Here is a 27,474-nt window from a genome sequence, read left to right as displayed (position 1 = left end):
GCCATGATGTAAAAATTTGGCTGAAAACAAGTAAAAGAATAAGTATACAGTAATAACAACAAAATCAGGAAAACCAAACTGAAAATTAAGTTTTAACCCTCAAATTGAAATAATATAGGCTAATAACTTAATGAAATGTGTACAAAGGTAAAATCTTGTTAAACTATTCAAGTAGTTAACATTAAACAGGTCTGCATTTTTATGGTTTTCGTATTATAACTTGTGTTATTTATTTATACTCAAGCTGACTTTAACACTCTTACTTGTAATTTACAAATTTGTTTTGATTGTTGTGGTAGCATAGAAATCTCAGGACTAGTAAAATTGGTATGAAGTAAAAACTCTTTAACATACATTCTGCTGCCATTTATGAAGAACGTTGCAACAGAAGGGCTGTTCACCATCAGCCGGCTTTTTTAGTAAGCAGAACAAATGGCACAATCAAGGTAATACTTTTTACTAAAGCAGTACAGCATGCATCTATTTACATACAAGACCGAATGCTCATAGAGTAATACTCTAATGTTACTTGAAATATTTTTACTTTATTTAGTCCATTTAGACCATTTTATTTTATTTAGTAGTTTAGGGGGTACCAACATGTCCAACACCTCAGCAATTACTGCTGTCAGACGTAATCGAGAGCGTATGCGTCGACAACAGTTGGAAATGTCGATCGATCAGAATGAGGAATTGCCATCTTTTGCAGAACCACGTCGAGTGGTGAGCGTTGTGTTTTTCTGTATGATTTAGTACAGCGTGGTCCAACTTCTTTTCATCGCGGGCCAAAATCAGAAAATTTTTTATCTTGCGGGCCAATGTTTTTAAATTAGAACTGAAGAACAATGTGACATTGATATTAGAACTGAAAAAAGTTCTCTTTTTTATTAAAACTGAAATTAGAATAGTTCAAAACTTAGCTGATAAAATTTAAATGCTGATCAATGTGACATCTGCGGTCGAGGTTCTTCCTCAACAATAGCGACTATCAAAGCTGACTATCAGTTCGCGGGCCAAAAATCGGTGCTCGCGGGCCAACTTTGGCCCGCGGGCCAGCAGTTGGACCACGCTGATTTAGTATATATATATTCACATATGTTAAAGGTATTGCACTGCGAGTTAATGGATAATAAAGTTAAAAGCTTCTAAAAATTTATGGATGTAATTGTAAGATCATTAAGTTTGTGCCTTGAGAGAAAGCACGTTTTGTTAAACATGAAAATTTACCGAAAAAATTTTTTTCCCTTCAATTATATTGGGTCCCATCTTGAGTTAATCGAAATATTAAGATTAACTTGATATCAAGATCAAAAGTATTCCAACAAAACCAAGACCTTATTTAGTTACGTAGGCTACAAAAATGGGTTGAACTGATTGATTGTAAATTTATTTTGGTAATAATGTCAGTCAGTCAGTCATGTCTCCATATTACATTTACATACCGTAACTGAAGTAGGATAATACAAAATAAAAATCAGAATTGACATTGTGTAAAGCATGTGAAGGACAACAATGGCTGAATTTCAATTTTGATATGAATACCAGAGTAAATTTGTAGAGTTTATTGAATGAAATTTGCAATTTTCAGAATTACTTCATTTGTTGGTGTGGTAGAATTACTGTACTTAGTGTATGGATTAATCCCCTTAATTAGTGGAGCTGTTAAAGTAATATATTAGTTGGGGGGTTGCTTTTTCTCTAGTTCAGGTATTAAATGTTGTGTTAGCAGTTTAAAGTACTACAGCACTTCTTCTTAACCCTAGTTTCAGTTAAGTGTACTGCCTTTTAGCCTCTCACATCCTGTAGCAATCGATTGCTCTGTTTTTATTTCTCAGCACTTGATAAATGGTCTGTTGTTATAATCAACCACAGTTATTACACTGTTTAAGACTTGACTTGGCTTTAAATATTTTTAGATGTTGCCTTTCGTTTACTGACCACTATAATACAATACACAAAACTGTAATATTTGATCATCGTTAAATGCATAGTTTGTAGTTTGGCTCTGTGATTAATCATTCGTTACCGGTGTTGTTATACTTGCTTCCTCTATGTGATTGTTAGTTTCTAAAGTTGAATTGCAGCAACCTGCTGCTAATTTTGCAGCTCACTTATTTAACAAAGAGAAACAGGGATGCATTTAAGTTCAAAAATGGCCTGAATAATAGTTCTCATAACGTTTTTCTTACTCCATTTGTTTCTCTGTTGATCTTTTTATTTTAATGAAGTCAATATGGGTGTCCAGAGATACTATTGCCGTTATGCTAAGTGGCATGCTAAAGTTGGTGTCATATCTCCCTTCCAGGTTGCTGTAAAAACACTGCCTGGGTATTTAGAATAGTTTGAGTGAAGTATGTGGTTTTTTCCCACTATTAAAAGATGTAGTTTAAACTCTGCTATCTGTGACAATGCAATTTTGTATTCCAAATTTGGCATTATAAATTATTCTATAACAAGCAATTATGAGTTACTTTCATATGTTATAATAAGTTGAAACAGAAACATCTCTATTTTAATCTATTAGGGACCATGGAACGTTTTGTAAAATCGTGTTTGCATTTGGACACAGCATGTCCTAAAAAACTGTCGATGTCCAACCAGTTTCCGGACAAACATCAATATTTTACAAACCAGACCTGCTTTTGAAGCGGTAATTGCCAGCGCATCGCGTGGTGCTTATTAAATACGTCATACATATCATTTCATTTGTTGAGCTCCACCAATCGCGTAAAGTACCGTATGCTGGGCATGACATGACGTTCGTGTTATGCCTATATCCCTTAAGAATTAATGCGTACCGATTAGTAATTAACAATTCTTTCTGGGCCGATATGTGCTTTAATACCGGATACACATCACCCTTGCATTTTAGATTATTTTTAATTTGCCTTGGTAGTCCGCATTACATATGCACTGCCGAATGAGTGCGTGGAGCAACCGGTAAACTAGTTTTTATTAGTGAAAGCGTTACATATTGTCATCTTAAACTTAAACAAATTAATTACAATTCTCCAACATTTAAAGTGACGATTTCCGTCAAAAGTTTCGCCATAGTATTCGAAACAAGTTTTATTAAAACCGCTGTTTTTGGTCCGCAGCTCAGCCTGTTATACAGCTTTGCGCGTGTGACCGCGTTTTAGTGTTAGATGCGGTTTATTATGTCAGTAAACGCGTGACTTGTAGAACGAAGATTTCATTATTCCTGAATGCGCTGTTTACATCCTTAAGCCGCATTTATTTGTCCCTCCAAGTGTAGAACTTGTTAAACTTTGTCAATCGCGTGAAGCCATTTAATTTTCCGCTTCGATAGTATCTTAACATAAAGCTTGAAATCGACTGGGTTGCCAGTTTGCCACCGAATGTTTGCATTTGGCTTAAATTTCAATAAGTCATAGGTGGGCCTTCACGCTGGGCCGTGGTAACGATTTTTTAACAAACGTATTTCCCATTATCACACCTTTTTTGAGAGGATATCTTGCAGCCTTCCATTGCACAAATTGGTACCCGGCCCTGCCGTTTGATCCGTTGACGAATTTGGAAAGTTTTCGACCAGGGATTAACTCTTGAACACGTACCAGTAATTACACGTCTCTCGCAGTTAAAATTTGAATAAGTCTGACATATCCAATTACCAACCGACTAGCTGTGTAGCTTGCGACGTTTGTTCAAAATCCAGGCGTCATTTCAAGTAAACAGGTACATTTTAACATTACCAAACCGAGTTCATCTCCAAATTGCTTGTTAATACGATAATACATTAATACGATTGTTATTACAAATCGTAAAATGGGCCAAACAAATACTAAAAACGTGTGTGACTTGAATCTCACCTGGTACGTATAATTACTTCGACAGCGCCCAGTACATTGCACCATGCAAGCATGTTTATTTTTAGGAAATATGGCAACGCTTGCGGCGAGCAAGGAGCCCATAGCCGTATGTTTGTTGGGTTGATTGACGGGGTTGTGTGTAAGCGCGCTGTTATACCACACGACACGTTACCCGAAATCCATCAGCAGCATATAAATGGCTGCAATAGCCTTACTCATTAATACCGACAACTTCAACAAGCTAGTTAGTTCATTTGGAATTCCTGTCATGGCTGGCGCCTTGTTTTCTGAATAATCTCGACGTGTTTGTTTGTCCAGGCTGACAAGTACTAGCATAACGCTTTTGTTTTGGTTATTTCAGTAGGGCTGTACGTTGTAAAGTGGTGCTGTCATCGTGTATGATATCAATTTTCTTTGTTTACAAGCGTAAAGGACTTTAGATAATTTACACTGGCCGTACCGCTTTCAATCCTACCACTACTCTATGCACTTAATGGCCCACGGCGATCACAAGGATTTTTATTGACTCGAAATTGTTCAAACATGTCATTCGTTTTTGTATTTATTAGCAATGACTTTCTACAACTCGTTGAAACCAGTTAACAAATACGGATTTGCAACTTAACGCATGTCATCTTAGAAATATAGATTTCAGATTCATTGGCTGTTATGCTCACAGCCCTGCTCCGCCATCCGAACACTTTATCGTGCACATTCGAAATACATATTTACACATACACTAAATTAGGTCATAATTTGTCACGCACTGTGTTCTTAACCAATTCATTAACCCATGTTAATTATCAGAAAGGGCTGTTTATATATGCAAAACACTGAGGTTATAGCTATCATCACACTCACAAGTACCATGATCGGCTATTATAATGAATCAGTTTTAAGCCATTGCTTTGTAAACAGGGATGTAAAAACAGTTGCATATAAAGAAAATGTCCCCTTTCTGTAGACGTGACTGCCGGTCCTGGCGTGATCATCATAACACAAATACACTCAAGCTTTCTCGCTTACTGGGGCCAAAATGTCTGTTAGGTTCGTATTACTCACACGTCAATATAATAGCTATGATGCCATTGATCGCATTACAGCTGCAGCCTTTTATAAATACCACTGCTGTAGCTTATTGTAAAGTCCCCCTTACAACGCTTATAAATCCCTTAATGACATTAGCAATGTATGAATACCAATGTTTCTTGGTAATGTGTATTAATGTCTACTGTGTTTCATGGTACAGTATATCATCTTGGCTGAAGATTGTAATACTATAGTGATAGTTTATAAGATAGGCCGACTTGTACCTTGGTGAGTTTTTACTTCAAAGCGTGTGGTAACCATACATCCTGTAACGGAATGTTGATACACTTACGTTCATGTACCACACGTTGTTATTTTTATGCCGTGAGGTGGAATTTCTTCGTGACGTGTGGCCAATCGGTAGCCACTGACCGCGGTTATATTGTCTTACGATACGATGTAGGAATTAACGCTTACCAGACGTGCCTACTTCGCCGCCCTTAAGGGCATTTAAATATCAATTTATAACTAGAGTATATTAGTTGTACAAAAGAAAGGATGTAAGCTTCCGGCATAACCTTTCCGCTTGTAAGGTTTCGGTCCATTTTTCAAACACTGTCAACGCTGTTTACTGAACACATTGTAACGCTTCAATCATACCCTTTGTGTTGGATATGTTTCTGCCATTATATCTTTGTTGGCTACGTCAATAACTGTGTTAGGAGAAAATCATCCTGGTATGTATGGTCCCGAAGCCACCAGCGAAGCTAAATACTGGTTGACTGTTTGTTTGAATAAGTTGCCGCCGCTGCGCCCAAGCTGTGTAGAAACAGACGTTACATGTCAAGTCTGGTACATTCTAATACAGTGGTCACGGAATGACATTTGTCGTTTACTGCACAACTCCAAAAGCGCCTTCGATCACTACAATACGATGCACGTATGACGAACTACTTTGCGTTGTTGTTAACCATGGCCGCGAGTTGGAGAAACTTGTGCTGTATGTGACGTAATCGGAAGATACCATTTCCCTCCGTAAGTTTTGCTGGTTTCTGAAGTTCGTAAATCTCACAATAATTTAATGTTATGTTTGGGTTCATTTATCATGCCGTGGTCCGCTATGTTTGCTGTGTGTATTTTGCATATACTTACCCATTGCACAATAGAACTTAAGATGTATCCAGACACTTGCCAGCGCCCTTAAAGTGAAGTTATCATCTGTCGAATTGTTTCAAGTGGCCGCATTTTGAAATTAGAAGGCAAATGCTATTGAAAGAATCCAGCCCAAGCCACTTTTCCCAAGTCGAATGGAGATGTTGCCTATACCTTATCATTCTTATTAATCCCAATTGTGGCATCTTGTTCTCAGCCTGACGATGTTAGATATGGCTGTGCTTTGTGTATTGGGTCGATACGAAATGACATTTTATCGAACCCGCCATTAGCTAGGGATTGCACTGTCTATCGAAAAAAATGTACGGTTTAAGCATTTAATCCCAGTTTCTTGTTAATCTAACTTAATTGTTATAACATGATAACTTAAATTTAACCGAAATTTACCTTTTAATCTAAATTTAACTTCAATTGAACCCTATTACCTAAAATCAGTTTTTTGCATACCCATTTTCCTAACCTAACCGCCTATCATTAACAACGGATGGTGTGACCTACTGACAGTAATTATCTTTTTTATGTCAAACCTTTGGGCTTGAATTTCAAGTAACTTAGTTTGTAATTGCTTAAGTTTGGGTATATATAGTATAGGAAAGTTTTTCCAGAGTAATTTTTATTTAACATGATACAAACTTATTTAAAATGCTAAAGTAGCTTTTTAACTTAGAAAAACAACGAAATTGGTGTCGGCTGCAAACTTTTGAACATAATCACACACTTCAATACACATCTCATTGAAAACCAACACAACAAACTACTGATTGTGCACACACCAAACCAAATAATGAAGTTAACTTTGAGTTGGCTCAATACACAAGTTTCTTAATTTGCCAGAAAATTGCCACAGTATTTTAGTGAAGGATTTTATTTTATGAAGGATTTAGGATATTTAAAATGAGTTTAAAAGTAAGCGGTATTGCTATATTCGTAATTGCTCTTGAAGCAACAATTCGTTTCTAACGACACAATAAAAAATTTTCTAACATTGATTCGGTTCGCAAACTAATGTGGTTTTTATTTAAGCAACCCACAGAAATAGCCTTTGAATTTTTATCGGTTTCTTCATGCTTGCGCGAATACATTCGATGCGATCCCGTCGTCACCATTACACAATTAAGTTGGCGGTCTAGGCCTCTAGGGCTCAAAACCTTCATGAAACAGGTCTATAATTAACAACACAATTTTTATTGCCTTTTTATTACAAGTGAACGTAAAATTAGGAACGTTTTTAAAGGTCACGTTGGGTTTTTTCACACGCAAATACGAATTCCAACTCCCCTTTGCAGCTGGACGTTCAATTTATATTCTGATGCGCTTTGGTCAGCAATTATGGTGCTGGCATGAAAACGTAGGCCTAGGTTTACGCAAGGCAAGATATACAATGGCAAAACAACGAGTAGTGTATAAATATTTGATTCGACTAAAAATATGCACCTATCTTTACATATTCAGCATTCAAAAACGTTGCGCAATGACGGACACGAGTCGGCATCACGAAAGCACACAAGTTAAGGTTAAGTTCGTTTCCAAGTTCATGTCAGTAAAAATTGATTCACGTGCAAGTGAGACAACTCAAGAAGTTTTAATGAAATAACATCTGCAAGTTCATATAATGGAATATGAGATCACACCAACCTGTCTTTGTCGTCACAGATAAGGGTCCTTAGTAATTACTGCCGGTTGACTGGCTACGATACCGTAACAGCAAGCACGAGTCTAGTTGACACACACAGCGGTTTCTACGTTGAACGCGCTAAGTAAATAGGTTGGGCGCCGCCGTTTTCTTATCCCGTCTAGGTCTTGTCATAAGCGTTAGTTAGTTAGTAAGCGTATCTTTGGAGTCTATTGGGAATAAAAGGTATTTTTACCTGACATAAGCAGGCCCATATTTATCAGATAGGGACAATCTTACTTCGGCTGTAGTAACAAGTTATTGGAAGCAAAAGGCTTTTATTTTACTCGAACTTTTTTACAGCACTAGATTTTATTCGAGATTCTAAGTTGAGGATCAGCGCCGACCATCGGTGCCGGTTGTTGTTTTCTTTTCGAAAAAGTTTGTTTACATTAGGTCAGGCGCGGATTATTGGCCTCATTTGTTTGTCATACCGCGCTATTATTTTTAATTAACTCGCCATGTTTTGTTTGCGTCTGTCCGGTGTGGCCACTCTGCAAAAATAGAGACGATTTTCAGTTCACCTAATTCGCTTATTTCGTCACACGGGTTTTGTAATTAAATCATTAAATCTGGGTTAAACATCTGGGGTAATTAGAAACCTTGGGGATCAACCGTCATTTGCTTGAAGGTGGTTTTTGATTTATTGTGGTCATTTTCCCGTTCAGATCTTTTCAAAATGTGAAATGAAATGGGAATTTTGCTTGAAATTAGCTTGGGAATTTTTTACGCGTCCTTGTACTTGATAGCCTATTATCTTTAGTTCCCCAATGCGTTAATTTTGATGACCTCAGCAACAACCTCATGTTTGCCCATTCCAAGTTTTTGTGTAACCTGTTGCTGGGAAAGCGCTGAAGTGTATGCGACTGCACGAGGTTGCCAACCTTTAGTTTCGGTCGTTTCAGGTATCCGACGGCAATAGAATTCAAGTGTCTTGTAACCTTTGTTTACTTGCGGTACGCAACAAGAGCCATTGACCGAGGCAAAGCCAGGTTAAATACCAGTTTGTTGATGGTCGAAACCTGCTCGAGTTGTTTTTATCTTTACCCCAGCAAAGTACGGTCCTCATAATTCTTTTCTTGAGCGGTATGTTTTCTATTGGCATAAAAGTACACTTTTTGAACTCTTAACCCAACCGTTATCCCAGTTGTGACCCATGTTTATCAGGTACTCGGCTAGTGAGTTAGCACCTATCATTTACTTTCTGCTTTCTCTTTAATCAAACTTTGCCTCTGGTCATGCTATGTTGGCACTTTGACGTCAAAATGACGCAGGCTACGTCTGCGCGGAACATCAAAACATTTAGTTCCAGCCATTTTTAAGCACAATTTACACTCTGGGAAATGACATTTGTTTTTGACTTAGCTAGCATCTTTCAGGCAGTCGTTGTCTCTGGTTGTAGTCCTAAAAAATTGATTTTCTGTTATTATAAGGCTTGATTTATTTAAACATGCCTTGTTGGTTTGTTAGCAAAACCTGTCCGTTGATATACATGTTGTGATATTGGTAATAAATTCATTTCAAAAATAAAATAATTTTTGAGAAATGCGTCATAGCCTCAATCACCACATCAGTGCTTTTGTGTTACTGTGCAAGACTTCCTTTGTAAATCCCAATGACGATATAATTCCAATACCCACAATATAAAATTTCAAACTATTTTTTTGGCAATTTAGTTATATTCCACACTAATGTCAAAACTAATCCAAACACTTAAATTTATCCGAGTACTTTGGAATTAAAGACAAGCTTCCAGTTTCAATCTGCCATCGGATGTGTTGTGGATTTGTTCCGTTTTTAGTATATTGCTGAGCTTCAATTTCCCGATACTAACTGTAAGCGACTTGTCACGTGAAGTAATATGTCCGGGGTTCAGCATTTTACGATATTAAAGTTATAACCTAATTAATATGATGAGCAGATCATGAGTCTTGTCTTGGAAATGACGCTTGTTTCATGTACGCAATGTACGGGCGCCGCTACAAACTTAACAGACCGGAAAGCTAAATCAGCATTCGAATATCAGTCAGTGAACACTTTCAATTGTTTTAAATATTTATCCAAAATTAACCCTTAATGGTTTTCCTCATCAAGTCTTGTCTAAAAATGAGACAGATTGACCGTTTCAGCGCGTTTAAAATAACCGATTGTTTAACGTACTGCTAAGCGTTAAAACCATCGTACGGGCGACACAGGAAACTAATGCACTTGACCGTAAACGAACCATACTTTGAACGTACATTGGCGAGTTGATGACAGGGGTATTCAGTTGTTGAGGTTTAGGCGGCATTCTTTGTTCTTTATGAACCGCTTTGATGGTATCAAAGCTACTATCCTTGTTTTGATATCTATTGTCTTTTTGCTTAGAATCACTGGCGGTTTCTTTCTGGTTTTCCCCGGGTTTAGCCCGGCTTTGGATCGCACCATAACAGTATAATGGCGTCATCTGCACACAAATTGTGTAGCGTTGCATTAGTTTTGCGATACCATTTCATCTATATTACATTTGATTTCGCAATTTGGGCTTCGTGCCGGTACTGGCTGCACACACCTTTGTACGTGCTGCTACGTAATTTTATTGCCGTGTTTATTTGGAATTTAGTCTTTATTCACGCTGGCGTTGTCTTCCTTCACCAGAAGTACTTGAACCCGACTCTTTGATGGCTTTTGCCTGTGTTTATGACGACTGTAAGGATGAATATTTAAAAACTGTTTGGAATTTAAACTCATTTCGACATTTTACTGCGCTTTGAATCAAAATTGACAGTCAGCGTAAGATAAAAGTGTACAAAGAAAATGCCAAATTTCTTTAGATTCGACGATGCGTCCGTCCTAAATTTTTTATTTACCGCTTTAAACAATGAACTCTTCATAATAAATTTTATCACATTCACAGAAACTACCGCTTTATTTGTAAATAGGTTTTATTGCTACCAGAACGTGAACCATTTCTTTATGTGCTTACGAAATATTCAAACAGGGTGTGGGTAATGGCGGGTCATGAGTGATCATTGGCATAATACACAAGGTGGTTCTTCAAACTGACTACAGTGTAGACGCCATTGTCTGGGAGTTGTGCGTCCAACCGTGAATCGATATTCCCCTGAGATTAAGATAACTTTTCGTCGACAGCGATCGGCCAAGTTTAAGTTTTCTTTTTCGCTGTCAGGCTGAGATTTACTGACAACATGAAATTTACGACTCAAACTTTAAGCTCGGTGTATTTTCGCCTGGTGGGTTCGGTTACTTTACAGCAAGGAGATAGCATTGTTGACTTTTCAAGATATGTATACGCTCAGTTCGCATTTGCGCCTGTTGTAAGTAAAAGGCGCTCAGCAATTTAGCGTACAACGGGCTCATAGAAAATAGTGAGGTTTCCATTGCGACACTGTATGAATTGGACATTTAAACGATCTAATATGATGTGGCGAAGCTGAAGCGCATGAAGCGGTGCTCAGCCATTGATTTCTGTGGCAGTTAATTTTTCGTTTTTGTAATGAGATTTTTGCAAATGATGAAAACAGCAGCAGATTAGAAGCGCAGCAGTTAAATTAGTCGTCGAGTTATGGATTAACTGCTGTGCCTCAGAAGAATCGGTGCGTTATAGTTTTAATGTTATATTTAATTTGGTCGTATTTTGATGCATCTTTTCCAAAACGCTCTCATAAATCTACCAAAATGGCGTTGCGTATTCCGTTTTTACGTCACTTGTATATTCAAGCACTTTTAAAGTAAAATGTTTCGTAATCCGGATGTAAGGTCACGGATATAGGGCGTCCGGGTATTGTATAGTACAGTATTATAAACGGTTTGTCATGTTTCTTGATAAATATTGATTGTTGATCCAAAGTCATTGTTATGTTGTTCAAAACTCTCAACTGGTTTGGTTTGGAAACGCGAATCCATAGAATCAGTCTAACGCTGCTTGACAAAGACTTCAGTGCCAAATAAAATGTCTATTTACAGCAGTCGGAAAGCACAGCTCGGTGTAAATAGATCTTGTTTTATAGTTAAGCTCATCACGAGCCTTTTCTCCTCTGAAATTGGCCAGAAATTCTCCGCAAACATAGCTTGTTTGAGGCTTAATTGTAATGCTGGCTGCGTTCACTTCGCCCGTGTCGCACGTGAACGCCCACCGAAATCGCTTGAATCCGAGAATCCAAGTTGTTTACCGTTTGGCTTTCGCGTATGACTTAATTTTGTTTCGCCACCGCTTTCTTGTTGAGTCTCCCCCCAGCTTGTACACTCGAGTTTACGCGAGGTCATGGTGTTAGTGACCCTTGGTGTATTTTCCCAAAAATCGGTCATATTTTCCTTCCACTTTGGTTTTTTTTTCACGGCGTTAGACGCCAAATCGCCGTTGAGAGATGGAGGTGAAACCAGTTCAAGCTGTTTGGAGCAAGTTTTTGTTTTTGGGTTCACATACAATTATTAATCCCGTGATTCGGACGTCAACAGGAAAGCTGCAAAAATCCTTAACCCCGTTTCAGCTACTAGATTTTTTCCAACACAAGTCCACGATATCAACAAACAATTTACATCTGTTGCTGAACGGCCGTTGGTCACACCTCTAACCAGTCTTCGCAGCGAGACGGATGTGCGCCTTCGATTTTTGAAATGTATAAACATGGAATTTGAAATTTAATTGTCCAAGATGGCAACCGATTTTAGAACGACTTTCTTGCAAATGCCATTTAAAGTGCTGTCATTATCAGAGCAATTCTTTTAAAGGGTCGCTCGTGGACCACAAATCTGCATCTGTCACCTGTTCGATTAATTGATCGGATTCTTGGTCTACTCTAGACCGACGGTAAAGATCAAAGCTTACCGCCCTGTAGAAAATCGACATTCTTGTAATGCACTAAACAATCAATTAAAGTCATCACAGTTGTACAAACTACCCGAGTAGATAATCCAAAAAGAATTTATAAGCAAGTGGTCGTGATTTAAAAAACGACTTGAAATTGTACGTGCGCAGCACATTGGAAAAAGCACGTAATTTTTAAAATATGGATCATATCACATAATGTAACTTTCTGTAAAAAAATGTTTTTGGTAGGTTCGTGCGTACCTGCCAAGAAATCTCGTTTCTTTTGCGTTCCGTCAACTTAGCTCATTTTTATTGCGATTTATCTTACTGCAGATTATTTTTAAACGGCAGCTTTGTGCTATTTTCGTCACTCAATGCAAGCTGCCAGCGACGCTTGGGTAATTTCTTAAATTTTGGAGCCGTTATTTTAAGCCGATGCTATTACACGATAAACATAGACCACTTTTTCAAGTGGCATGCACGTGGCGTAGCTGTCCGCCTACTTTCATACGTAATCCGTTTTTCCTAAATCTGGTTGATATGATTTCATTTAAACACTGTATGTACATGGCTAGTCATTAAAAATCTGTTGTTCATTTTCGAAAATCCTGTCATTAAACAGAGAATCTCTGCGAGTTGAAGATATTGTTTGCAAAATTGTGTTCCTTCTTATCAGCTGGCTATATGCTTTGTTTTTCTTGCCTGAATGTAGGTCTTCGAATTGAAAGTTTTCTACGCCGGTTGTTTGAACGTGTGAAGAATGCATTTATTCAAAACCCCATCCATTAAATAGCATTGTCTTCCCAAAACCTTTGTTAATCATAGCCGGTATTTGACTTGGTGGTTTACTAGTTTTATAGATTGTAATCACAATCGAATTTCCACCGAGCAACTAGGCTAAAGTGACAGTATTACAGAGTGTATTAGTGTATGTATACTGTGCTTGCAAATAGTCAATGGCACATTTTCATAATTGTGTTACGCGCTATGACGTAATGTTTATAATACACATTGAAAGCAAACGATCTGAACGAGAGCAACAGCATATCGTTGGCCTTGTCTGGTTGTGTGTGGTTGACTGCTTGACGTCACACTTGACGCCATTTAGCCTTTTTAACCTTATCACGTCATTTTCTCTTTCACTGAATTGTTTCATTGTGGGAATTTTCCGTAATTTGCTTTGGGCAATTTAATCGACATGTCAAGGGCTCGTCATTTAACATAATGCACAATAATCTGTTTTGATACTTAGTGATAAAATTTCACAGGTGGCTACAAATTTTTCGCGATAAATTACTAGCAAAGATAACAAGACAAATTACTCTTAAATTGAATACGTCTTTGTTCAAATTGTATTTTATTATTGCCCCGGAACATCAATACCTTTGTACGTGGTTGGAAAAATGGTACTTTCTATTTCGAAGACGCACGGACGGTTTTCCATATTCCTGACTTACAAATAGAACCCTGATGTTGGCTCGCTTCTCCTAAAACAGTCCTTTCCACGCACGGCTGGACAGTATGGTCTCCGTTGCGGTTATTTTCGCTAAATGACGCATTTGAAGCCAAGTTTCGTCGCCTTCGCTTTCAGCCAGAACCAGGAGTTTATTTGGTAGGCGGTGGCCTGACGAAGCACAGCTGTTTCAATGCTAGTTATTCTTACTCTTTCAAACCAATAAAATTGGAGAAAATAGGCATGTATCGGAAAATAATCAGAAAGACTGATGACGTCTTGATTAGTGGGAGGAACGGCCAGGCGAAAACGGTATCTAATTTGTACAATTGAATTCGGTATGTATCGAAGAATGAAAGTTAGATGCTTCTGTGCCTATAGGGCAGACGTTGTTTGGAAATACAGTTTTTGCGGCGGCGATTTTTTTGCCCTTGAGGCAATTTAGTTTTTAAATAACTTAATACTTTTGTACCACACCGATCTTTGATCGTGTATCCTTCTTAAACCATGTTTACTTATTATCTGCTATTGATCAACAAGCGCGTTGATCGTTTTGAAGAATAATCTACCTCCCTTTAAAGATTTTATCATGTCCATCAAACCCCTTGGTTTTGTTTTTAGCGTTGTTCTAAATATGATATAGTGATGCACTTGGACTACTTTATAGCCTACTTGTATCCCACAAATATGTCAGTGTGTAACCTAAAGAAAAAGTACGTTTGGTTTGATACACTTTGGTTTGATATACAGGCTGCTCATTTCAAAGGCACGAAAGCAGTTTAGTTTTATGTATTTACTTTCTTTCAGCAATGCTTGCGTGCTGGAATTATAGAGCTAAAATCAGTGCAGATATCTGCACAAGTGTGTGATTGTGTTTAATAAGCTATAATGAGCTATAATTACAATCGACATTATACGGGATACGGAAATTATGGCTACACGTCCCAGGTACGGTCCTTTGTATCAATGTAAGCACGATTTCTGTAACACCACAATTTGGTGCTGTGATTGTTGAGATGGAAAGACATTTTCCAGCTGACTCTAATTTGTCATGACATGTTCAATAAATTTCTGAAAGTTTCCTTTTCATGTGCTTGTACTATCATAATTTGCATTATGATACAATACATTGCTATCACATGACAGGCACAAAGACAGGATTCCCTTACCAGAAGTATCCAAAACACCCTGGGTGATCCTAAGGCAGTGAGCTCGATTATAGGGCAGGGTATGAACAACTGGCTTGGCACATCCCGCAATTCATCATCCGCAGTCAACAATCAATCGAGACCCCAGCAAGATCGAAGCAGGGTCCACAAAGAAGGCAAATATTTATGAATTTTTTAATCCTGTTATAAAAATCTACAACATATCATATCTTTTGCAGAAATGATATTGTTCATGTCTGATTGTTGTCTGCTTGACTAGATTTAGTTTTCACTTCAGATTATATCAGATCCCTAAATTATATATTGGAAACATGATGTAGGAAAATCTAATATGAAATAGTTTGTTCTCTGACATTCATGATGAGTATTTTGATCATCAACATAGACCAACCCAACTTAAAGCCACTGAGTAACACAGTTGGTCATGCTGCACACCAAAGGCAACCGATATCTTCGGCCAGTGGTCACCACCGATCAACAAGCCAAGTTTCCTCAGCTGATAACTCACATTCTAAAGCAAGGTGGGGTTCTTTAGTGTTTATTTTCGTAGCATCGCCCAATTGGATGATGCCTACCATCAATAGGTGATGGTAGGCTTATGTAATTGTTTTTTGTTGAAGATTTTTGTAAGATAGGACAAGCCTAGCTGCCAAATAACGCGCATTTGATCAAAATATGCTGTTTTTATGGCGTATCGAAATCTGTGTGATTATCAAGTAAATGCTTCTTCCATTGATTTGCAGAAACGCAAATTTACGATTAAACAGCAGTTCAATGAAAGGCGGCAGCATTCATCATTCAAATTATGGCACACCATCCCATCCGCAGCATACCCAGTCCAAGTCTGGTAAGTGCATGTGGTTCTAATATCTTGAACCTGGCCATATCATTGCTACAGCTCGAAGTGTATTTTATTGTGCAATCATTTCTTTTGCCTCACCCTATAGTGTGGTTGGCTTGCATTGACTTGTTTTTTTGTTGCTTTTGTGGAAAATGCACGTAAATCTTGCTAGTACCTTATCATAAATTGTTGGGGTGCGGTCACCAAAATAGTGCCTTAGTGTATAGTATTATTTAGTAGTTTATTTCATTTACTGGAATGACTGGATTGTAACGTATTTTTGGTGTCATAGAGTTGTTCGTATGTTGGATGATATTTTGTTATCGTAGTACAATTAAGATAAATATAACAACGATTTTTAGCCTGGGCTTCAATGAATTGATCGCCATACACATATATAACTGAGTTTAACTGCCTGCAATTGTAGTGATTTTAATTGTAACTCTAAATCAAAAGTTGCTTTTCTTGTTCACTGTTTTCCATCGACATCATATTCTCCCTTTCTGAAGTAATCTTAATCATGTTTTATTAATTAGGCAAGGATTCTGCCAATTAAAGCCTCCTGTAACTTCCTTGCTAGACCACATTAAGATCTAAGCCCTTTTTGTTCAGGTTTAAAGTTAATTAGGTCCACCACAAGTGTCAAATTACAGCATACCATACAAACAAGTGCTTCTGAGTACAGTTACTGTATATGGCTTGTTTTTGAAAATGGTTAAATGGAGTTCTTAAAAATATTTTGCAGCTTCCAACGATACGAAGCCATCTATTCCCTCACTGACTTCACCAAAACATTCAGATCAGGTCAGTTGTGACACTAAGTGCTAAAGTATAACGGTATTGTTTAGCGTAGTATAAAAGTGATATCATTTTTGTTTTGCATTTTTTTTGTAAAATCATCCAGGATTTAATGCGTATTTAATAATTCAGCATCAATTATATGGGTAATTTCAATAATTGCAAACCAGTAGTTCCATCAAAATCTGACTGACAGCATGACCAATTAAAATTGAACTGAAAAGCATATATTGATAGTGTTTTCAGATGTCAACTTTACCCTAAATGCATTGATTACCATTTACCATTACTTAGTAAAGAAAAACGTGGTTTTTGGTTTCAAGGTTTCAAACAGAGAAAGAATTGAGAGCACGGAATTACCTAGTGAAATGGAAATAATATTTAAGGTTAGTATTTTGTATAAGATAATTTATTTCTGCACTTGTCATTGGCTGCCATATGAGTAACGTTGTCTCAATAACCTTTGTATACCAACGATATCTGCCAGTATGTGTACTGGACATGTTATTTTCGTTTTTATTTAGTAGGGAAAAAGGTTAACATTAACTTTTAAAGTAGTTCTTGTGTTATAAATTGTTTGCCTTCAAATCATTTGACATGTTATTATTGCTTTGTATTGAAGTAGATGCAATATGTAAATGAAGTGGAACACTTTATGCACCTTTGTGGTTTACAATCTCGGCAGTTGTAAATATGATTAATCATTAAATTACTGTGCAAGTGCGCTTTGAATGTGAACGGTAACCTACTCCCAAGCTAAAGTTAAAATGTTTGAGCCTATCTGTTGTTTAAGTCGGTTGTCACTTACACTATTTATATTCTACATAGTCTGACAGGTTGTTGAAACATGCCATTTTTACTACGAAAGTTGTGATTGTTTTAGTATTTATCTTTATTGAGTTTTGATCATCTATAACTAGAATGCCACGCATGATTGGTTTGAGCTCAGCTTAATTATTAGTCAACACTAATTGTCTGTTCAGGAAGTATGGTTAAGTTGTTGAGTTTTGGGGATTTTTATTTTATCCCTGCTCATAAAATTGGCTTTTTTACGGAATTTATTTGCTAAAGCTAACACGATGACTGATAGTTGAAGAATGTTGTTGTCTAAGTGAGTGGTAAATACCAAATTACAACTAGCTTGGCTTTATCTTCACCGAAAATCACTCCCACTATTTACGTTTTGTGTAGAGGCATATATTTGCCTGGGAGCTAATCGGCATGCAAATACTTCTATTTTAATGTTCCTGTAAGACACCTTTAAGACTGATATACTATGATCAATAACCTCGTAAAACATATGAAACTTTTTATTGATACAAACTTTTTCTCCACTTCAAGTTGCATAAATAACATTCCACGTAAATCTGAGTTTATCTACAACTTGCCTAAGTTGGTGCTTGTATATTTTTGGAAAAAGTATTTCAAGGGGCTTTTATGAGGACTTTTTTCGATAATGTAGTCTATATTTTAAGAAGTACTATTGAACTGGGCAAAGCAATCAATGGTTTTGTTATTTTGCACTGCCTGATTTATAATTGTTATGTGGCCCCAGAGATTTATTATGTCGGTTATGACCACGCTTGCGACAGCAGTTTATTATTTATTCATGGCTGTCTTTTACCACTTACTTGTACCTATGCGTAATTTGTTAGTGAATATAGGATTTTCATATTGGCGTTTGCACGATTACGTGGCATATTAACGAACTATTTACTTGTACCTAATTCCTTGTTACAAGCATTCACTTGTTCTTTATTTTTCGCCATCTTTGGTAATTTTAGTAGTTTTAGTTATTAAGTGCAGTATTTTTTTTGTGTGTTGGACATCTGGTAGTGTCAGCATACAACCTATATACTTTACTTAACAAACAATGAAAATCGCCACAATCAAAATACATTGAATCGTATTCATTCAATACATTTTTGGTTTAAATATTGATTCATCAAGGAGTAATTCTTGATTGAATAAAATCTTTGACTGTGAATCTAATGTCAATGTGGGAAAGTTCCATGAAGTTCCATTTTTAATTGTTTTGCTCATTTAAACTGTGTCATTGATGGAGCTAAAAAGCATGCATGCAAATAAGTCGTTTGCTGTACAGACAATCTCTCATGTGTGCATTATTGCAGGAAATGAGAATGAATGATCAGCCGTTGGCAGCTATTCAAACACCACAATTTGGAAGCGAATTCAATTTTATAAAAACAGAGGTAGACCTGCCTCAGCATTTAAATGTCTTGCAAATTATATTTTAGAAAATCATGATGTTATTGTGATTGTCTTGACAAGTGTTTGACCACAGCGTTAAATGAATGTTCTTCCATTACAGACAAAACCCAACAATTCCACTTCCAGCACACACCAAGGTAATTAATTTCCGTGATTATTAATTACAATATATGTTTGCTGTGATTAATTTCTGTGTAATGATTGTAATGCACTTTTTTTCATGTTTAGGTGGGCCCGATTCAGAGATGCAAGATAGGTAACGAAACCTCCTTAGTTTGATCTGTTCACTTGCCTTGAACAACCATTTTTGATTTATTGGCTAAACTGTGTTAAGTGAATATCTCTTGCATTTCGTAACACTGTTTTTACTGCGGGGTGCACCGTGTTAGATTAGCTCAGTAAATTTTATTATATCACGAGCTTTCAATACTATACTAAGTTAATTTGTCAGTTGGAATGAAATGACTACGAAAATCTGTCAAGAAAGACTCTGTTAGAGTGAAAGAACACGTGATTACATTGGTTCATTACAGAAAACGATGTGATAGGATAATATAGCATTGTAAATAATTAGTGATATGGGTAAAGACATAGGTCACGTTTAAGCTGACAGTGTTTCACGAATCCATCATTTGGAACTTTTTTTCAGTGACAGTGACAGCAGCGGCGATGAAGACGAGAGCGAAAGTGACGATAGCGAAGAAGAGCAGGACGACAAAGATATGTGGAACCTGGGGACTTGGAAGGAGCTTGAGCCTCCCAGCACCACAGCGAGTGTCACAAAAAATGAAAGTTCATCAAAGAAAATAAAGACAAAAAACAACAAAAATTCAAATCAATCACAAGTTTCACAATCTTCAGGTTTCAAAGCCAACAACAGTTCCAGGTTAAATGATTAAAGTTTTCTGGTATTCACGGCATCCATGCCCTGTATAAGGCTAAGGTTATATAACCAAGCAATTGCATTTGCAGCATTCAAAGTTCTCAACAGAGAAGAGGAAGGCCAGCTGAATGTAAACCATTAACTCACCTCAAAAGTGAACAAGTGTCTGACCCCTTCAAGCAACGGTCACATTCTTCCACCCCTAAAGGTTGGTTTGCTTAATCTACACTATATCTTAATGTAGTTGGATTTTTTCGCTATTTTTCTGTCAGTGAGATGTTAGAAGATCTGGAGCAAATGAGCATACCTTTGTATTGTTTAGTTTCCGAAGGAAATCAAAAGTCCTTAGGTGAAAAGTTCAAGCCAAAAGTTCGTTCTTCAAGCTCTAGCCAAAGGCACTCATCGCCGGCTCAGGGAAGAACACCATCTGCACATTGCAGTTCAGTGAGTTCAAACCAGCCGAGTAAAAAGAAAAAGGACACCACTGTGGTGCGTGACTCGTCAAATGAGTCAAAAAAATCCTCGTCAAAATTTTCTTCCACCAAATCAAATTCTTCCGGTTCCAGAAGCGGAAAATCTTCCAATGATGCTTACAAGAAGACCGCTCATCCTTCCGTTAGACCAAAACAGCCAGAAAATATAAAACACAGTTCCACCAATAATCGCAGCAGTTCCCCATCAGTTCCTGCAAGTGTTAGCAATTTGACTTTGTCTTCCACAAATCCGTCCATTGATCAGCGTCATCGAATCGGAGGCAAGAAAATGAAGGATGCTGAGAGGAAGAATCTGGTTATCTCTTCAGCTGAGTCATCAGATGACGAACTTGCTTCTTCCAGCTCTTCGTCATCTGAAAACGAGGACTCTGATTCAGAGGAAAATGTGTTTTTAAATGCAAGGAAATCTTCTTCCGTTTGGAATAGTATCCCGAGTACCAAAAGAAGAACAAACTCATCATCTTCGGTTGTGAAAGAAGGGAAAAACTCAGTCGATCATCCCCATTATCAGTCCTCCAAGGGCAATCAAGTTGTGCCAGTGCCTGCTAAGAAACAATCAAATTCACACAAAAGCAAGGTCAAATCGGGTCATAAAATTAACGACAGCAGATCTGCTCCTAGTGCCTTAAACAGACCTGATGAAATGCTTCCTTCGAAACCATCCATGAAAATAACAATTTCGAAGCAAACAATTCAGAGTAACATTGAAACAAGCAAAGGCAAAAAGTCTTCACGTGACTCCTATGAATCTAAGCCTAAACAAAGAAAAAAGCATAAAATCAAGGAGAAAAGCTTGCAAGTACCGGAAGCATGTTCTGCTTCCAGCATCAAACAATCCAAGGAATTACGGAAAAAGCCAAAGAAATCAAAACGCAATACTAGTCCCTCTTTACCAGCCCAAATTCTTCGGAGCGAGAGCCCGAAACGTTATCCCGCTCTTTGGGTCAAGCTGCATCTCAGTCAACTGAACAAACCGAGCGAAGAAAAGAACCCTGTTAAATCTGAAAGCAGCAAATCGAACACTAAGTGCAATTACAGCAAAAAGTCACGTGCCCCAGAGTTTGATGACATACATGGTTCGACCCCAACTCATTTGAGTGCCATGTCTACGGGGAGCCAGACAGAGCAACCCGTTCGTCGCGCTGAAAATGTCCAGGTACTTATTGGCATATTTTGTTGTAGTTTCAAGGACGTATGGTAGTTTAAATAACATGGGAATTGGGTTGATTTGTGCAATGGTACGGAAAATATTTTGTGGCACTATGTCGATACCGTAGCTAATTAGGCTTTCAATTGCCTAAATACGTTTGCGAGGCTCAAGGCTCGCACACAAGCTCATGTGCAGGGTCCATGGAACCCTCAGGTCTTGGTCAAGAGACAGTTGTAATTTAAAGCTGAACATGATGAAATATAAAGGTTTAGAGATTAGTCATTTTTCCATTTACTGCTTGTCATCATATTGCTGTATTATGGGCTTCATGGTGTTTTAAAACGCCCATAGCATGGCAACTATAATCCCATTCTAACGTTACTGACAGTCGCATAACCAGGGTAGAAAATATTCAAATGTATGTGCACTGTGCATGCAAATAAGCCAAAGATATCCGTCACCTTGAATGAAAAATTTGATTATGTTGAAAAGTGAAATTAAATTGTCTCAGTTTTTTAAATCTGATTTAAATTGCTTTCACTGACCAGCTTTTTTGCCATTATTTCAAATGTAATGATTGGTGGGAAAACTTTGCGAGGTGACAGATGGTAGGCTGTGGGGTGCATATAATGAGCCTGTGAAGTTGAACAATGACACTGTCATGTTTTCACGTCACCAGGTTGCTGTCGCTGATGGCTCGAGTGATTGGTCGCCTCGGACATCCAGTTCATTGCAAAAGCGGAAGCATCCTCAGTCGACCAATGAAAATTCATCAAGTTTAAACAATCATAAAAAACGAAGAAAATATGATTCTTCTTTGGCGGCAGGGGTAAGAAAAAGTGCATTAACTGTTGTTGGCTGCTAATTTTACTTCGAAAAACTTCAGAAAGAAATTATTTTTTACTTCCATGGTTCAGGATACAACACAAACTACTAAGGGTACCAAGCAAAAGCGAGAAAATGCACAATGGAAGAACATAAAAAAAGAGTAAGTCCTTTGACAGATGCATGATTACAAGATTATTAGTCACAAGAGATTTGGAGATATTAACAACAGTATATTGTTTCATCGCAGGCAACAAAGCAATCCTCCCTGGAGTGAAAAAGATCAACCAGAATATTTGAAACAACAAATGACTCCTCCACCGCCAGCAACATCACAAAACCAACAAAGAACTTCAACCTACGTACTTGTTAGAATATATGTTGATAGGTGACGTGTTCAATGAAACTAACTCTTTGTAAAACTCTTATTTCTTCGCAGGAACCCTGCCAAATAACTTCACAGTCGATTATATCGGAGCCAGATTCAAGCTGGCAAGAACAGGAAAAGTGAGATTTTGTTGATTTTAATGCTCACGTTCATAGCAGCAGCAATTTTGAATCTACATTCAGCCAAATTGAAAATGTTCACCAATGATTTTACATCTAAAGAAACGCATCTAGTTGTGTTTATTTTCTGTGTTTGATCAGCAATATACTTAACGGAATACTTTTCTAACATGAACGGCTATTTTAAAGAAAAACCTTTTGCTTCAGACTGTTATCTTCCTATGAGTACATGAAAGTGGGCAAAAGACTGAAACACGAAGGTGACCAATTGTCTGACAGGAAAACCAAACGTACTAAGGTTGGGGAATCCCTTAGACGCGCCCTCTATTACTTCGAAGCGACACTGTGCTTTGTCATGAACGGTTATGTTCTTGAAATGGAGAATGGTGGGTTAGAGCTTTGGTCGCCTGAAATCTGTTTGTGAAATTTTTTCAAGACGTCGAGTTTGTAGGCTTGTTTGTGTTCTTGTTGTTTTACGAAAATGTAAATAATCACTGAGCTAATTAGTGACTACTAGCAATGTAATGTCCGCTTCCTAGTTAATCGAGCCTATTATTTGATTTTGTTGTACAGAATCTGGAGAAAACACTCCCGGTTCAGGTAATTCCCCTGCGGGCATGTACAACCAGACCATTGCCTTTTTCGATTATATTCTCAAGATGAGACCTCACGGCGAGGTGGAAGAGATCGCGTTCAAGAGGCTGACCTTATCCTGGTTTGTTGCTTTAGACGTTGTATTGATACTTGAGCTTCGCTGGCTTCAATGTTAGTGCTTGAATTGTTTTTTTTTGTGGATTTCAGCATCCGATCACAAGCTCTGCTCTACTTGAGGATTTATAAGTTGAAGAAGGACTTGGTTGGGAAATACTCTGACATACTCGCCGAACATTTTACGGTAATTGGACAGGTTCATCTCTGCTGGTGTTAATGCTTCTTGTTTTAAGTACATTACACATGTACCCTGATTCATATTTACTGTAAGTATTATCTATGCTAAACGTACCATCAGTTGTCGGACCCAATGCGACAAATCTGCGACATGTGTTTTTTTACAGCATAATACGAATAAACCAAACCGCACACCTTCATCGCCGTGGCGCGCAATAAACGGCCAGAACGTTGTCTCACCCATTTCTCCTGCCATTCCTTCGCCTTATGGCATCTCAGTCCCGGGGCCTTCCCCTATTGCGGGAAACAACGCTAATAACAGTTGCGAGTCCATTCCAGCTCAGGTTAGTCCGTTGTAACATTCGTGTCAATGGAATTAGATGGCGAGGTGGTGGCCAGTAACCAATCCGAGGACGTCTCATTATGTTCGATTGTAATCGCATTTCAGATTAACAAGATGACTTCACCGGCCTCTCAAAATGGCGTGCTTATGTCGCCTCAGATACATGAGATGATGAAGGTTTATCACCTCGTCACGACAAACCTTTTGCAGGCGCATGACAAGTGGGACTTAGCCGAAACGTTGTATGCTGAACATTCCGGTAAAAACATGATCTTCATTTGTGTGCACTTATACGTGATTGTTCGACTTTCTATCATTAAATATTAATTGTTCGAATATCGTTTATGTTTATCTCCTTGTTCGTCATATAGTATTTGTTTATTATAGACAGGTGTAGTTTTTTTATCCGCAACGTAATGAGTGTTACAGGTTACTCTCAAGCGTTTGACGAATTTTCCCCGCTTATGTTTCAGACTTCTTTAAAACCGTCGATACTTTGTGCGGCCAACCCCTCACACTCTACACTTCATTACGAGACATGGCCACCTACAATCGTGTTATTTTGCATCGTCTCCGTGACGCTTATTTGAAGTCGCCGCGAGAATAGCAATTAATCGAAATCTACCTTCCAGTGTGATCCAAAACTGCAGTAGCAACGTGGCGAATCCAGCCCTCGTGTATGTCCTTGCACTGAAAAAACAAAGACTTTTGCAAACTTGCTCCCTTTTCAGCAGTGATTGTGTTTTTTAACTCTATGCTCTATAATAACGGGCACTGTGACCTGAATACGACAGTATTTTGATCACAACATCCCACGTATTTCGTCATTGTTGTTTTGTTCGAATTGCCAAAATTATAAACTAGTCATGCATTTTTCCAAGATCTTACACAATCCCCTTTGTAGATGCGTCGGTAAAGGTGTGTGCAGTGTGCAGTTTGATAAAATGAAATGGCAACACGCAGATTTAACTGTATTATGCTAAATGGCGCTTAAAGATATTGCAAGGGTGGTTAAAGCGGATAATTAAACATGTTTTATTATTTAATATGGGAAATTTTTGTTGGAAAATGCAGATTTTTTTGCTGTTATTACCACTTCCAGTAATTCAGTGTTAGTTCGACTGTGACGCAATAACAATTGGCAGAACCTTTCTGTGGTGTTTCTGTGCTAAATTTTTCCTCTCTTATTTAAACCTCTGTCGTACACGCGGCAAAAGCTCCCTAATTGCATTCGAGCGAACCTTGTCAGATTCAGATCTATGTCTTTTCAAAATCAACTTCTACAATGAATTAAATATCAAAATTTTTGATTTTCGTCCCTCGAACTCCTCAATTCACGTACCTTGTCGGTTAATAACTGACCGTACTGAAGTCATCACTCTATTGTCTCTTGGCCATTCCGTCTTTTAAGTGTTTATTTATTTACGAGAAAACTGTTTATTCAAATCGTCTTTTTCTTCGTTAATTTATTTTCTCGTCTGCCGCAAATAGCTCCGGGCCTAGCAGTCTTCTTTCCGAGGTTGACATTATTTGCCCGTTTCATGACTTGATTACGTTCATTTTCTCCCTCGTTTCTGTTGATAGAACTAACTTCCTCGGTTTCTGTTTATTATAATTAACAGGCGAGGCTTGCCCGCTGCTATTTACATTAGCAAAAAATCAGCTTTTCTGTAATTTGGTGCTGTGGAGAAAATCCGTAACCTTATTTGACATATTTATAAACAAAGTTGCGATCCTTGTCTTAATTTCGAGCAAGCCTTATGCACCAACGACCGATTTACTTCGCAATTTGCAATATTTTTTTTGCAAATCTTTTGTGTGCTGCTTGAGTTGATACGGATTGTGTATTGCATTGTCTCCATCCGTTTAACTACTTTTTTTGACCATTGGTGTATGGACGCGGGGCACTTATCATATACTTTATAATGGGTACGGGGTCTTTGCACACTGTTTTGCTCGCGTACGTTAACACTTTGTTTACAACAGTTCGCAAATCCTACAAAAAGTGCTCTCATATAGTATTGAACGCAAGACGTAAAGCACGCAGTTTGCGTTCAAATCCACCAATCAGCATGCAGTCTTTGACAGTTTTGTCCAATGAAGTGTTTCAATGTCGCTTTTTTCCTAGAATCCACCATTTCATTCACGGCAAGACAAGAAACACGATATGTATTTCAATTCTGTTGCCCAATAGTACCTAGACTGCTTTCCGTTGTTACGTTAATTTATTGCAGCGTTTATTGTTTTCAAAATTAAGAGCTAGTTGAGTTTGAAGAACCTATGCTGAACCATTAAGTTGTCCACACCAAAGACTCAGTGCTTGAGAAACGATCTTTTACCAAATGCGTGTTATAAGACATGGGCCTTGTCACCACTTATCATTTTGACCTTATTTTCAAATGTCTGCCTTAAGTCGTGCTTTTACTGTTCTGGCAAATGTTACTATCGGTGTTTTGCCACCACCTCTATACTGTTGTGCTTGTGTGCGTTTCTTTTTCCAGCCAATATGGAATATTTTGCCCCCCTTGCTTTACATAGCAAATAAAATCTATCAGATAAAATATGGGTGTTGTTTTAGTCCATCTATTTTGTGATAAATTTTTGAATTGAAAAGGAAAAACTGTCTGCAATCTGCGTCCTTCGAAACCTCTACCTTCACCAACGTTTTAGGATACTATCTTGATCTACTCATCAGGATCAAAAAGAAAGCTCTTCGTTGACAAATATGTCATCTTAGTCCGAAGAATCCCTGCATACCATACCCATACAGAAGAGAAAATTGACCAATAAGAATGACAACCCTTGTAAATGGAGAAAATGCTTTAAAAATCTTGAAAGAACTTGTTTCGTACCGGTACTTGTTTGCATTTCCTTTTGCAAAAACCATTATCTGATAAGGCTCGGTGTTTTGAAGCGTCCCGGGTTTCAATCACAAAAATATGGTAAGCCTACCGATAGGCTTACTCATAAAAAAATATTAGACAAAGACCATCACCGACTGATGGATTAAAACCTATCGTGTAGCTAGTTAAGAAGTTAAAGAAAAGTTTGGTAACCAGAGCTCGAGCCTTAAGGAATCATCGCAAAGTTGAAATTGTGCAAAAACTTTTCTTAGTCCGAGAGTAAAGATGGAAAAGGATATGATGAATGGATAATAACTTACCATCAATTGTACATTGAACGCAAAGTTAACGTTCGTCGTTTTTAGTTTAAAACGACCATTTGTAAAGTAAATATGATGGTGTTAATGCTACTAATGAATGTTGTTTTCGACTATTGTCGAGATAACGATTACAAGTTATGCTCTAGAGCAGCGTGGTCCAACTGCAGTCCCGCGGGCCAAAGTTGGCCCGCGAGTACCGATTTTTTGGCCCGCA

General features: G+C 37.8%; 1 protein-coding gene across 4 annotated transcripts; it reads left to right on the top strand.

Moving 5' to 3' along the window:
- Positions 1 to 284: 284 nt before the first annotated feature.
- LOC143469915 (uncharacterized) lies at positions 285 to 26,658 on the top strand. Of its 4 annotated transcripts, none has more exons than XM_076967860.1 (23): positions 285 to 446; positions 585 to 723; positions 15,114 to 15,291; positions 15,522 to 15,657; positions 15,880 to 15,983; positions 16,723 to 16,781; positions 17,099 to 17,161; positions 18,908 to 18,988; positions 19,108 to 19,144; positions 19,236 to 19,263; positions 19,657 to 19,893; positions 19,980 to 20,098; positions 20,213 to 21,540; positions 22,214 to 22,363; positions 22,452 to 22,522; positions 22,610 to 22,727; positions 22,799 to 22,866; positions 23,074 to 23,252; positions 23,440 to 23,581; positions 23,668 to 23,761; positions 23,922 to 24,098; positions 24,203 to 24,356; positions 24,571 to 26,658. In XM_076967860.1, the coding sequence occupies exons 1-23, from the start codon at positions 433 to 435 to the stop codon at positions 24,702 to 24,704; spliced, it is 3,810 nt and encodes a 1,269-aa protein (XP_076823975.1). In that variant the 5' UTR covers positions 285 to 432; the 3' UTR covers positions 24,705 to 26,658. The 4 variants fall into 4 exon arrangements, with proteins under 4 accessions (XP_076823975.1, XP_076824048.1, XP_076823909.1 ...); XM_076967933.1 differs by having other exon boundaries at positions 582 to 723; positions 22,610 to 22,721; XM_076967794.1 differs by having other exon boundaries at positions 582 to 723.
- The last annotated feature ends 816 nt before the right edge of the window (positions 26,659 to 27,474 follow it).

Source organism: Clavelina lepadiformis, chromosome 1, assembly GCF_947623445.1.
Source record: "Clavelina lepadiformis chromosome 1, kaClaLepa1.1, whole genome shotgun sequence".
In the NCBI taxonomy this organism is placed as follows: domain Eukaryota; kingdom Metazoa; phylum Chordata; class Ascidiacea; order Aplousobranchia; family Clavelinidae; genus Clavelina; species Clavelina lepadiformis.
Note: the sequence above shows the minus strand (reverse complement) of the source record. Positions and strands in the feature narration are given on the sequence as shown.

Coding starts and splice junctions, on each gene's coding strand:
- LOC143469915 (XM_076967794.1), top strand. Junction 23,762..23,921: donor TACTCGCCGAACATTTTACG/GTAATTGGACAG, acceptor GTTTTTTTACAG/CATAATACGAATAAACCAAA. Junction 24,099..24,202: donor GCGAGTCCATTCCAGCTCAG/GTTAGTCCGTTG, acceptor ATCGCATTTCAG/ATTAACAAGATGACTTCACC.